The following is a 14934-nucleotide window of genomic DNA, read 5'->3' on the forward strand; positions in this document are numbered from 1 at the left end:
ATAGGCTACTTTATTAAAGTAAAGTAAAAGAGTGAGTTCTCGCATTGCGTTCTGTGCGTCGTAGCGCATGCAGATAGACAGATAGGGGGGGGGGCAGTTCTATAGGCAAGGGCAGAAGGTTCCTATAACGACAGTGGGTGCCCACCTTAGAGTAGCCTATATATTTTAAGGCACCCGCCCCGCAACTTATTATTATTGGCTTATTATTTTGCCAGCGGGTGCTTCGGCTCTTGCGCACCCGCGGAGTTGACGCCGTTGTCTATAGGCCTGCCAGGATGATTTTAAATAAATATGTCTCTGTCTCTGCGTCTCTAGAGCTATAACATATATACTGTAGCACACATCATGTGTGACACATGTGTGCACATACACACACACACACACACACACACACACACACACCGAGTACTAAGTATAAGTAGCCTATAGGGTACGGCTCTAAAAACATTAAATACTGCGGGAGCATTATTATTTATTACCACACTAAACAAAGTTGGATTTGTACATTGCAGAAACGTAACATAACGTAAGTGTTCTTATTATTGTCCGTCTGGGTTTTATAATGCAGCGTGAGTCCGCGATAGCCGATCTGCAAGCTCACAACGCGTTGCGCTGATTGACAGTGCACGTGCAGCAGCTACTGTATAAAATTATATTTAAGTAGGCTACTTTTTAGTGTGACATCTGTGTGTTATTGACTTCTTGTTCCTTAATGTGCAGGTTTATCAGAGCGATATAGTGCATAGTGTGTGTGTGTTAAATGTGGTCATTTAAATGTAGGCCTATTATATATACACGCACCATACAAGCACCTATATTATATAATGTGTTATACAAATGGGCAATCAACATATAGCAGCACCCCCCACCAGCAGATGTATATAAACATGGAATTGATATTAAAATGGACTGAGCTGTGATTGCGCCGTACTGCGCCGGCCGGTGGCCACTGGCCTATTATGCCTATAAATGCATATCATGCCTGTTGGTGAAATATAAACATCTAAAATGGTTCAGTAATAATTAGCATAAGTTATTATTAACGAAAAACATCTAATACTATTTTAAATTGGTCTAATAAAGTTAGTAACTAATCAGAAGCAGCAACCATTTTGTTTCAAACAACTGAACTAGACCAATAAAATAGTAGGCTAGTATTTATGTTTTTCGTTAATAATAATACATGCTAATTATTATTGAACGCAAGTACGCTGGTATGTACGCTATGGTACACTATAAGCTTGTATATCTGTTTATTTTAAGCATGCGCCACATTCTGTCAGAATCTCGTGTGTGTGTGTGTGTGTGTGTGTGTGTGTGTGTGTGTGTGTGTGTGTGTGCGCACACATGTGTCACACATGATGTGTGCTATATATGTTATAGCTAGAGACGCAGAGGCAGAGACATATTTATTTAAAATCATCCTGGCACGTAGGCCTATAGACAACGGCGTCAACTCCGCGGGTGCGCAAGAGCCGAAGCACCCGCTGGCAAAATAATAAGCCAATAATAATAAGTTGCGGGGCGGGTGCCTTAAAATATATATGGCTACTCTAAGGTGGGCACCCACTGTCGTAATAGGAACCTTCTGCCCTTGCCTATAGAGCCAAAGAACGGAGCGCATTTATCTCTCTCTCTCTCTCTCTTTCTCTCTCTCTATGCGCGCTCTCTCTCTTGCTCTCTCTCTGCACGCGCGCTCTCTCTCTCTCTCGTTCTCTCTCGCTATCTGTGCTCTCTCTCCCCCCATCTGCCGTGCACATGCAAAGAGCGCATAGTCCATTTATCGATGATCCAACAGCACAGTAGCATATAGGCCTATTAATCATCATCAATGAACATGTGTCAGCCGCTGTTGTCAAACTCCCCCCCCCCCCCCCCTATCTGTCTATCTGCATGCGCTACGACGCACAAAACGCAATGCGATAACTCACTCTTTTAGGCCTATACTCTGTCTGAGTGCGATTACTTTAATAAAGTACTTGTAGTCTATATTATCCGCCTAAGGCGAGTCATTGAGACACAGACAGACAGACAGACAGACAGACAGACAGACAGACCTGTCAATGCACTATACGAGCGTGGTGAGCTTTGATGATCGGCTAAATTAATATAGCCGTGTATATAAATTCATATGTTATCTATTGTGTTGGCCAGGGACCCCCCCCCCCAGAAGGACGATCGTAATCACATTGCCTTGCGCTGTGCGTAAAATAGTCTTTTGTTCAGTATGAGGCTATACGCAGCATCTACACAAAGTGCAAAGGGGGGAGGCACACGGATAGGAGCACAAGCGCTCAGACTGTATAGGTGCGAGAATATAGTTGCACACATGGCTACACACACACACACACACACACACACACACACACACACACACACACACACACACACACACACACAGACGGACCCCCGTGGACTACCGTGATCCCCAAGGGTCCACGGGGACCCCCCCAGGGGTCCACAGACGCGGGTCGGGCCATCCCGTATGTAGGAAGGCCGCCCGGGAGCTGGTAGATCTGCTATTTTCGGTGGGCAAAAGAGGTGACAGCTCTGGAACGCAGGGTCGCCTGGGGACGGCGAAGGGCTCCACGGAACCGGACCGGCAAGGTGCACGCGGTGGTGCCAGGACCGGGCGCGTGGGCCGATCCCCGGGCACGATGCGCGTGGAAAAAGGCCTGCTGGAACCCCAGAGAACCACTCCACGGGGAAAAGGCACCCTTTCAATAGCGCGACGAGTCCTATACGTCGACGTATTATAAAATACGTCAGGTATTATAAAATCCGTCGTGGCGGTTTGATGAATACTTCGGCGTTAACGACGTATTTTATAATACGTCGGGACGGCCCCGACGAAATTAAACCGCCGGGGCGAATTATTATTTAAGCCACAACGTATTAATCAATAAGCCACGACGCAAAATGATTCAGTCACAACCTAGGTCGTCCGCCGTGAATGGATTTCGCTGTCTCTCCTCAATTTGTTCCAAACAAATTCCCTTGGAAAACCTTGTGACAGCTGCTGAAAGTTGGGGTACCATTAACACGATGGACTAAAACTAAATGGAAACTATTCAAGAGACTATGACTAAAACCAAAATGTGCTGTCCAAGTCAACACGGCAGAGGACTCACGTTTTCGCGGAGCAGCTCGTTGACGGTGCGTGACAGCATGAGACAGGACACGGTGCAGGCCAGGATGTGGAACAACGTGTACATGATCCTCGTGCTGGAGGACGACTTGACGGGCGGACAGAACGAACAGCACAGGGAACACGGGGCGGGGCCACAGCAGCAGCACATCTGTAAGGGAGGGGGTTCACATGTTTTAGTAAAAACACAAAGGTATTGGCGTTAAAATGTACGTACTTTAAAGTGCTCATTATGCAGAATGTCCCAAAGCTCACAACACGTTGGAGAGGAGAGGAGAGGAGAGGAGAGAGAGAAACTGTATAGTGAGAGAGAGAGAGAGAGAGAGAGAGAGAGAGAGAGAGAGAGAGAGAGAGAGAGAGAAACTGTATAGTGACCCTGTCTGGGAGATAGTCTGTATGATGGTTGTTTTTTTGGAATGAAGAGTTTAATGAAATGCAGAATATGAGTGAATATGAGTGAGTGCGATTGGGGGCTTGGCAGATTAATCCACATACAGAACCCAAAAAAACGTGTCTGGTTCTCATTAAATAAAAGCTGTCCTCTAATTAAAAAAATCTGATTCCTGATCATTTGATTTGATAATTTTATTGATGAGTATCTGCGATTCTGCCCAAACCAATTTTTCCTGATCCGATATTTATATTTTATAGAACACGTTTATGCCATATCACAATATCCAAAATCACAGACAATATCCAGTCTAATATCATGATATGGGTATAATATTGATAGGGATGTCCACGATCATGTTTTTTGCTCCCGATCCGATTCCGATCATTTGAAAATGACGTGATCAGCCCCGATTTCCGGCGATCACGTGATCGGATCGGGACAACCCTATGAATGTATTCTGTATACTCACAGTAATGTACTTACTGGCTTTGATTGATTGATTTATTAACAGTACATTTCAAGTACAACTCGATACAAAAACTGTTAACAGTGAGTGGTCAACACCATAAAGCATTACACTTGTTTACAATAGGGCCCACCATTTTCAATTAATCAAAACATTTAGAGACGTACGAATATACACAACTATAGTCAAAAGGAAATCATCATAGGGAAAAGAAACATTATACAGTGAGGGGGAACAGGGGTGGGAGGGGGATTCAGATTTTACGGGGGCCAGTTTCGAATTGCAGCCGTCCGTAGGTGCCCTTTGAGAGCAGTTTTGAAGGAGTCAAGGGATTTGCATGTCTTAATGACTGTTGGTAGGGCGTTCCACATTTTGGTGGCATAGGAGCGAAATAATTTAGTCCCTTGTTTGTGCCGAATTTGGGTTGCACATGGTTTGTTGCACTCCCTCTGGTGTTGTGGGTGTGGACTTCGTTTACATGAAGGAAGTATTTAGACAGGTACATGGGTATCTTGGTGGTGCAGCGAATCTTGTGGACCAGACCCATTGCAAGATGCTGTACTCTGTCGTCAAACCTAAGCCATTCCAGCCTGTCAAAGTGGGCAGGGGTGAGGTGGGTTCGGGGAGTGAGGCCAAGTAGTAGCCTGACCAGTTTGTTTTGGGAAGTCTCAAGCCTTGTTTTAAGGGCCTTGTCGCCTTAGAGGTGCTGTGGTACCAGGAGGTGCAAGCGTAGTCGAAGAAACCTTGAGGGCTAATGTTAGGGTCTTCAAGGTGTTTTTGTTGACCAGTAGGGAGATCCTATGTGGTAAGTAAAAGTATCAATACTGCAATGCAGAAGTAAAACTATGGAAAAATGTAGGTGAGTGAAAGCGCAAAATTATTGGCATCAACATGTACTTAAAGTGCCAAAAGTAAAAGTACTCATCATTACGCAGAATGTCCCATTTCAGGTTTTCAAATGTAGGCTATAAAAATCTTTTGAAAATAGCAGATCTGCAAGCTCACAATCGCAACGCATTGTGAGCTTGTAGATTTTTCAAAAGGCCGAAATGTATACAGAGTTGAAGTGGTTATGTATGTTTTGTGAAAATGACTAGTAACTCATATTTTCACATAAATGTAGTGGAGTAAAAGTACAATGTTTGCCTTCGAGGAAAAGTACACATACCTCAAAAATGTACTTAAGTACAGTACCTGAGTAAATGTATTTAGTTACTACCACCACTGTAAATTACTCATCACGTGCACGCTATAACCCAGTTAAAATCATCATCCAAGGGGGAATATTTAGAATCTTTTCGTTGATGTATAGCAGTGGTTTTCAACCAGTGGTCCTTGAGGGGGTTCCAGGTGGTCCCCAGCAAAATGATGGAGAGTTGGTAACCAAATGGACCCTTACAGATCTTTAACTCTTGAGAGTGTAAAATGAAACCAAATTGACCCGGGAGGGTCCATTTGTATTGTAAAAATAAATCTGCATTACTTGATTTACAAGAAGTCTACACATTTAGAGAGAAAGAAGTATTGTTATTTTCATTATCTCTCCTTAGGTATACCAACATCAATACAGCAAGGAATTGTTGACAAATTCTTATGAAACGAGAACAAAATATACTATAGTTTTGGGTCTGAGAAGCTAAATGTCATCAAATGGTGGTCCGTGGCTTAAATGCGGAATAAATGTGACTCTTTTTGATACAGAGACAGTCATGGCGGGAAGACTAACTTTTCAGGGGAGGAGAAAAACTGTTTTTTCCCCCTTTTTTTAAATAAAAAATGAGTTAATAGCACAGGCAGATTGTTCACCTACTAGAGCATGTCTGAAATAAATGTCAGAGCTGAAATTGTCATGTAAATATGAGATATTAAACATGTAGCTTGGTGTAAAGTTAGAGTCCACAGAAGTGAACCTTTCAAGCCTGTTTGCTCATTATTCTATAAGCCATATCTCCTAAACTGGTGGGTCAAACTGAACAACCAATATGTACATTTGAAGCTATGATTCGCTGCTTTCATATGACATGAAAAAACGAAAATGAAGAAAAAGATAATAAGCAATGACCTGCTGGACGGCACGGTAAAAAGATGAAATATTTTAACACTGATGCCGTGTGCCGTTAACGTGGCCGTTAACGTCCACTAAAATTACTTCCGGTTTGCCGTCTAGCGCTTACCTGATCCCATGTGAATGCAGCTTTAGCCTTGGTCAGAAACTGTCACAAATAATGGACCTTGATATGAAATAGGTTGAAAACCAATGATGTATAGAAAAGCGCTTCAAAAACGAACCCTAAATGAACCCCATAGCATCCAATGTGTCAAGTTGTGACATGCTGTGAACTTGTAGATCGGCTATTTTCAGAAAAGATTTTTGGTGTAGGTAAAATTTACTTGAAAATCACACCCGTGTGAAGTAAGTGTTGCAACTCCGTGTGGGGGTCCCCGGAACATCCAGAACCCCCAGGGCCGGCCCAGTTCCAGCAAGCCGCCCCACGTCCGAAATGGTTGAGAAATTACAGAGTTACCGTGTGGGGGTCCCCAGGGGGTCACTGAATTGTACTGTACTGTACTGTACTGTACTGTACTGTACTGTACTGTACTGTACTGTACTGTACTGTACTGTACTGTACTGTACTGTACTGTACTGTACTGTACTGTACTGTACTGTACTGTACTGTACTGTACTGTACTGGGAGACCCAGGGACAGACATAGCTGTCTATAGGAGTGGTTGCACCACTCAAAAACGACTCTGCCCCAATGGTGGTGGCCGGTGGGACTTCAATTTGTGATAAAAGAAACTAGTGTGTAGTAGTCGAGTCCACCTAAAGCAAGTGTCAAGACCAAATGCAAGTGTGGGATCGAGTTGAGTCCGAGTCGAGACCGACGGGAGGCGAGACCGAGTCGATACCAAGACCAGATATTTTTCTTCCTTTCTTTCTCATTTGATTTATACTATAGTTACAGAAAACACTGCAAGTGTCTGAGAGCAGGCAGGCGCGTCAGCTACACTCCGTTACTTAACAAGACAGCTGTCTATAAACGCCAAACAGCTCTCTGTGAATGTGAATGAGCTCCTTCTAATATTGGTTCTATACTGAGTGGGAAAAGGTGACTACGTCTTTCAAAGCTTGAGCCAGCCTGCCTGCCTGCCTGCCTGCCCGCCTGCATGCCTGCCTGTCTGCCTGCCCCCCTGCTTGCCTGCCTGCCAGTCTGCCTGCCTGCCTGCCAGCCTGCCTGCCTGCCTGCCTGCTTGCCAGTCTGCCTGCCTGCCTGCCTGCCTGCCTGCCCGCCTGCATGCCTGCCTGTCCATCCGTCCTTCCTCTGGGCCAAGCTAAACGCCCTTAATACAGGATTAATGGTCAGACCTAATTATAACTGCTATAAGCTTTACTTAACTCAGGGCAGTGTTGGCAAAACAGAACCACAGCGGAGTGGTTGAATGTCCACGTTGAAAGTATTCTAAAAACAAATAAAGTAAAATAAATTAACAGTGGGCGGGATATTTACGAAATGGTGCATTTATATAGCGCCTTTATCCAAGGCGCTTTACATAGATTGTGCATTACATTCAGGGGCAGCGGTGGCCGAACGGTTTGCTTGATATCAGAAGGTCGCTAGTTCGTATCCCCGGACCGGCACGTTAAAATTACCACCACTGAAGTGCCCTTGGACAAGGCATTGAACCCCTACCATGAAATGTTCTATGAGCAGGGCCTGGCTGTAAACAAGTTCTTGAGCTTAGTCCAGTTACCCTGGGTAAACATAGTACCTTTCCTTTCCTTACCCATTCACGCACACATTCATACACCCTTACATAGATTGTGCATTACATTCACACACACACACACACACACAACACGCACACGCACACGCACACGCACACGCACACACACACGCACACACACACACACACACACACCCCTTTACATTGCTTGTGCATTACATTAACCCGGGTTCGAACTGGCAACCTTGCGGTTCCCACTCTACCCCTGAGCCCCTGAGCTTGCCTTACAGTACGAACAATGTGGTTTGAATGATAAGGTGGACCTGCAGTGGTGTGTGCTCTAGTTTTTTCGGAGGTCATACGATAATCGTTCACTGCGCAACCTGCATGCGATGGATGAAATCAGGGGCACAGGGGGCATTTCATAACTGGAGAGGACCAATTTGGGGCAAACTTTTGCAGATTTTCTGCGGTTTTTCACAGATCTTTCGCCGATTTCAAAGCAAATCCGGTGCCAATCTGATCCAATAAATATACAAAAGTATACAGATGTATCTTTTAAATGAAAATGTATTTATTTATTTTAATACTATTATTATTATTATTATTTGAATTCCGATGTTATTTTTCATGTCATGATTATGAATTGAATACCTATGCAGGACCTGAATGGAAACAAGACCGCAAGGACCAAGTGTTTGACTTTAACTGTACTCTGAAGTGTTGTACCCTGCATTTATTTTTCTTCTTTCTAATTATTTGATCTGCCCAAAACATTGTGTTTGTTGTCATGATTTGTCACGAGCCGAGTTGGTTGACTTCCTTCAGCACCTGGTGGATGTTCCGGTGAGATGTTATAGGTGATAACCTCAGTTTTCTTGGCGTTTAGCCTAAGGCCAACATTGGCACACTCCAGCTCCACTCTGTTCAGGAGTTCCTGAGCTTGTTCCACGTTGTCGGAGAGCAGGCATAGTCCAGGTCTGTCAGGACTACTTTGGGATGTTGTCTCAACCTCCTTGGTGTTAGAGTGAAGCCAAGATCCTGCTCTCGTCCATTGATGAGTGCATAGTCCAGGACTATGATGAAGAGGAAGGGGCTAGGGTGGACCCCTGCATTATACCCCAGCCCGGATATCAAACTCTTCGCTGTTGCCATCTGGGGTCACCACCTTGGCCCTTGTTCCTGCATACATGGTCTCTATTGCCCGGAGCAAGTATAAGATCCTTATACATTATAAAACTTCTGCACAATGAGTACTTTTACTTTTAGTAGGTTTAAGTACATTTGGTACTTTTACTCAAGGACATTTTGAATTCCGGAGAGTATTTCTATATCCGTATTGATACTTGTATTTAACAAAACATTGTGAGTATACTTTTTCCAACACTGGTCTTAATTATACTTGAGTAAATTTACTTATAATTACTTTCTACCATGCAATGACAATATGAAACATGTCTTAACCGTGCCTGAAATTGTACTTAAGTGCAGTACTTAAGTACTTACCCCCCTCGCCATCCTCTTGCACTATCAGGCTCAAATTGCACCTTTCTAAACGAAATGTGTTGTATACTGTAGTGTATATGGAACATAACCTACTGTGCAGCTGTTCACAAAACATTTACCTCTTTGCTACTACAAGGTTGCACATGAACACATGGTGTTACTATTCTTTTTACGCTCTGATTGGTCTTTCTTGCACTCTTTATTCTTTGTTTGCTGTGTTTTTGTTGTTTTGAATGTTATGCTATCTATGCTTTTGCATTGTCTGAAGGAAGCCAAAAGAATTGCTTCGTATTGATTTATTCGTTCGTTGTTATTTTAAACTTGGTGTCAGTAAAAAGGAACATCACAGGTGCAGCATGGTGACTGGGAATATCATGTTTGTTTATAGTTTTTTCAAAAAATGATGTTTTAGCAAATTCAACATAAACAAGGCGGAACAAGACAGAAAGAGCCTGCTGGTTAGTCAGTCAGGGACCAATTATAAGTCTGACAAAGGGTGAATTATGAAACGTGTCTTAAATCATTGGCGTGGAGGTAGGGGTGCATGCATATTCTATGATTTTGCAGTTCTATACCTTGATTTATACTTTTGTAGAATGCCAAAATGAATATGTATTTTGGTGTAAATGTTCTGTCACTCCTTTTTCTTTTACTTTCTGTTACCTTGTAGGTGGTTGTACTGTTATGTAACTTCAACAATACCCCTAAAAACCGCATGAAAACATCATGATATAATACCGTGTATATCGTGATACTGTTTGAAAACAAATATTGTAATATAATATTTGTCCATATATCGCCCACCCCTACGTGGAGGTGAGGGTCGTCTCGTCCGGTCTCTCACCTGATAGGCCACCATGTTGAGGAAGTAGCTGTAGGCTCCGCTCCGGCTCTTCCCCTGCCGGGCAGACATCGCCGTGTTCCTTCTATGACTGCCTTTCTCCTCGCCAGTCACCACATCTGACACAAGAAGACCTAATTCTGTGACTGCCTGTGCTCGACCAGTCACTACATCTGACACAAGAAGACCTAATTCTCTGACTGCCTGTCCTCGACCAGTCACTACATCTGACACAAGAAAACCTTCTTCTGTGACTGCCTGTCCTCGCCAGTCACCACATCTGACCTAAGAAGACCTAATTCTCTGACTGCCTTTCTCCTCGCCAGTCACTACATCTGACCTAAGAAGACCTAATTCTCTGACTGCCTGTCCTCGACCAGTCACTACATCTGACCTAAGAAGACCTAATTCTCTGACTGCCTTTCTCCTCGCCAGTCACTACATCTGACACAAGAAGACCTAATTCTCTGACTGCCTGTCCTCGACCAGTCACTACATCTGACACAAGAAGACCTAATTATCTGACTGCCTTTCTCCTCGCGCTGTCACCACATGTGACCCAACAAGACCTTCCAGCGTAAACATATCTAGACACATATAACACAGTTCCCGCAAAGAAGCCATAATCCAAAAAACGGGAGGAAGTGGTGAAATCCAACCAAAAACCACAAATGGAAGCCCAATCCTGGTCTCTATACTGCCTCCCCCTGGGACCTCCCCCCTGTCAGGTGAAAAGAAGCGGCTTGGACTCCTCACTCCTCATTGAAGGAAGCATGAGGTCAGTCCGTTGCTCTCCCCAGGTGGGCAGAGGGAGTGTAGTGCCCAGTATTACACTAGATTAGACAATTAGAAAAACCGTGGGATAAAAAAAGGAAGCCCGATGGTACTGTAGTACTGTACACTACAGCAGCCTCCAGTTCCAGTATAGACTCCAATAGATAGTTTTTTTTCTCGTGTCCCAATTACATCGTCGGGTAGATTATCCAGTAAAGCTCGTCCTTATAGTGGTGGTGGGATGTGAGCATGATCGGCCTCCGGTTGCTCCAACTGCAGTAACTCTCAGCACAACGACTTTAAGGGATGAAGAAGTTGTTGGGTATTTCTTTTGCCCATTATCCCGTGAGGTTTGGTTCTGTCTGTATTGTATTAGCCTTCCATGGGAGCTGCCTGCAGAGTCAGAGGAGAGAGGGAGAGGTGGTGGTGTGAATGCCCAATGCCCTCCCCTCCCCCCGTCCCCCTCTACCCGCTCAGATTAGGCAGAGCCTGCGAGGGAGGGAGAGGAAAGTAGGGAGAGGACACAAACCATCTGTCCTCTTCCTTCCCTTCCCCCCGGGGCTTTAATACACCAGTAGCACCAGTCCAACATTTCCCACAATACCATATGGGGCCGGCCATTATACTTCCCTATAGTAATCCCATTTAAATATTATAAGGAATTATCCCAGCATGATTCCCAAATTGAGTTTGAATCTGATACTAAACACTTTCCTGTGTCATTACACACTACGACCCAGAAGTAGGCTATATTGCATTGTATACTGCTCTGTAATGGAATCCGCATTTCTTTCTGGTTGCACCAGAAAACATGCAACCAGAAATGCATATATCGTCACCTTCTTAAACTAATGGCCTAAGTCATTTATTGGGGAACTTTATTTTTTTGGCCTACTGTAGGTCAGCTCCTCATGACACTACATGGCCACCTCGGGTCAAATTGCCATAGTGAAATGGCCTATCTCATCAAGAGTGTGACTGAGGCCAAAATATTAGGCAATCTTTTTGAAAAAAGTCAGGAATAAGTTAGGTATAAATTAGGTAAATTGGCCTAAATCAGGCCATTTAATCCAATCTAATTATATTTAATCCTCTTATGTTACATAACGGACAGACAGTGTTATTTTTTATATTAATAGTCATAAATTGTTGGTGAAATTATTAAAGGGATTGTGACATAAAAAAAAAGGTTTTGGAATTGTTCTTGTTTTTTTTTAGGTTTTCTAATCTCAATTGCACCCAAAAAACATGAACTTTTAACATTCAGTAGATTTTCTGTGATCTGGGGTTTTCTGGCTCAAACAGGTGCTCTGATTTGCCGGCAGTAAGTGACATCACTTACTGCAAATCCCATATATGTCAATGGGATTTGCCAGCAGATGTCACTGTTTCACTGTGTTGCCTGTTTTCATTGTAGCTCAAAAGGCCCAAAAAAACCCAAAGAAAACTTCAGACCACAGAAAATCCACTGCATGTTCAAAGTTCAGGTTTTTTGGGTGTAATTGAGGTCATAAAACCTAAAAGAAAAAAGAAAAAGAAAAATAAATGAAAATGAATGTCATAAAACCTTTAAGAAACATCATATAGTTTTGTTTTGGATCAGTTTGAATTCTTTCCTGAAAAACTTGAAAAAAGGCGACTTATAGGCCATTAGTATACGAAGGTGACAATATTATACACAATATTTAAAGAGCTTTTCAGGTAAATAGATGGTAAAGGGCGTGTTTTAAATAGACTCGTGGCTGTCACCTGTGTGTCGTGGGGATCAGCCATGGCTGAGGCTAGTAGTACTACACACAAATAGGAAGGGGGAGATTAGATTTGGGTTAGTAGGCTGGGCGCTGCGCCCGGATAATCCTCACATACTTCAGTTTATCATCTCAGTCAGGGTGACCTTAACAACTCCTCAGCCGGCCCTGCACTGCAGGGTGCCACTAGGTGCTGCACTGCAGCTGGATGCTGGATAAAACCATGGTTGTGTGCCACAGAAAGGTTCCATATGGACATGAGGCTACACTACATCAACGTTTAATGTTAGCTTCCATGCTAGGCTTGCTAACTGGCATCGACATTAAAGGACCTATAACATAAAATTCTACTTTTTCAATTTCTTTTGTGTTTTTGGAGCTCCCATGTGTGTTTTCTATCCCCACAAATAACCAATTTTGAACAATCAGGCCTTCATGTCATATGGGTGTTTTAATGGAAATTGCTCTCAGAAAGAGCTCGACTGATTTTGGCCTCATCGTGATGTCATCAATGTCACCCTACTTTGTATAATTCCTCCATTTCTTCAGTCTTCAGTTGCAAATTTGCATTTCCACTTTGTTTACAATGTCCACCATTGTTGATTTTCCAAGCTGGCATGGAATGGAAACAAGCCTGGTTTTATCTAGCATGAGTATTATAATGACTCAAATATTAAATAATCTGCATATCAGCACCCTCTCCACCTCAGGACAGTGTGGTACTGCAGCTAAAACTGCTTTCAAAGTCCAGAAAGAATTGACAAGGCCTGGTTATATCAGAGTGGTGATTGAGGCTCAAACCATTAGAAATAACTTTGAGGGACATAGACAATATGATTATTAAATATTAAAAGCAGTTTTAAAATGCATGTTATTTGCGCTTTAAATAATATGTTGGTATATATCCTCTGAACAGCAACAGACGTTTTCTGATGCTCAGATTGTTCTGGAATTGCTACCCCAACACTGTGGAATGCACACCCCAAAACGCTCTCATTCCACAGTTTTTATTGATTGTATTTATTATTATTATTCTTATTATTTATTGATCCTTCGTCTTAGTATTCCCCCTAATAAAGTTGTTTTTATTTGTTTTCTCATGCCAACCATGTAATAGACATTTGAGTATTCATATACCTGCATTGCTGCACGTTATCTGTTGGTCTTGATCAAGTAGCCTACACCAAAGTTTTATAAGCTACTGTAGTCACTATTCATTGATTCACTGGTAGGCTACACCAAAATAACAAAATCCATTTGAAAATAAATATCACTGTTCTCAGGTCGAATATTGATATGCGATTAAAATGTGATTAATTTAGATTAATTAATTACAAAGCCTCTGATTAATTCGATTAACATTTTTAACCAAGCCCTATTTTTCATCTGAGAGCATTTTGACTAAATCAGTGTATCTACAGAAGAAACATGAAGCCAAACAAATAATGTACTGCATGTATTCAATACAGTACATTATTTGTTTGGCTTAATTGTATTTCTATTACAATAGGAATACAGTTATTAATTTCACAATTTGAGTGGTGCTTTTTTGTACTTTTTTTCCCCCCGGGACGGTATACATTTACATCGAGACGGTTCAAATTGTATTTTGGGACGGTTCCGGGACGGTGGTGAAAAAAGTTAGTCTGGAGCCCTGACTGCAGGGTGCCACTAGGTGCTGCACTGCAGGGTGCCACTATAGGTGCTGCACTGCAGGGTGCCACTAGGCCCTGCACTGCAGGGTGCCACTAGGTGCTGCACTGCAGGGTGCCACTAGGTGCTGCACTGCAGGGTGCCACTAGGTGCTGCACTGCAGGGTGCCACTAGGCCCTGCACTGCAGGGTGCCACTAGGCCCTGCACTGCAGGGTGCCACTAGGTGCTGCACTGCAGGGTGCCACTAGGTGCTGCACTGCAGGGTGCCACTAGGCCCTGCACTGCAGGGTGCCACTAGGCCCTGCACTGCAGGGTGCCACTAGGTGCTGCACTGCAGGGTGCCACTAGGCCCTGCACTGCAGGGTGCCACTAGGCCCTGCACTGCAGGGTGCCACTAGGAGCTGCACTGCAGGGTGCCACTAGGCCCTGCACTGCAGGGTGCCACTAGGTGCTGCACTGCAGGGTGCCACTAGGCCCTGCACTGCAGGGTGCCACTAGGTGCTGCACTGCAGGGTGCCACTAGGCCCTGCACTGCAGGGTGCCACTAGGCCCTGCACTGCAGGGTGCCACTAGGCCCTGCACTGCAGGGTGCCACTAGGTGCTGCACTGCAGGGTGCCACTAGGTGCTGCACTGCAGGGTGCCACTAGGTGCTGCACTGCAGGGTGCCACTAGGCCC

At 43.8% G+C, this 14934-nt stretch overlaps 1 protein-coding gene across 1 annotated transcript in view; it reads right to left on the minus strand.

The window, feature by feature from the left end:
• The window catches only part of serinc4 (serine incorporator 4), a 42239-nt gene that overhangs the window by 18672 nt on the left and 8633 nt on the right, over window positions 1–14934 (minus strand). The window contains exons 2-3 of the mRNA XM_083759717.1: window positions 10085–10200; window positions 3132–3299 (exon numbers count right to left, since the gene is read on the minus strand). Coding sequence (XP_083615843.1) covers window positions 3132–3299; window positions 10085–10153 — 237 coding nt within the window. The 5' untranslated portion in view covers window positions 10154–10200. The remainder of the gene's footprint in view (window positions 1–3131; window positions 3300–10084; window positions 10201–14934) is intronic.

The sequence above is a fragment of the Protomyctophum parallelum genome (genome assembly GCF_964188405.1).
Source record: "Protomyctophum parallelum genome assembly, chromosome: 2".
NCBI lineage: Eukaryota > Metazoa > Chordata > Actinopteri > Myctophiformes > Myctophidae > Protomyctophum > Protomyctophum parallelum.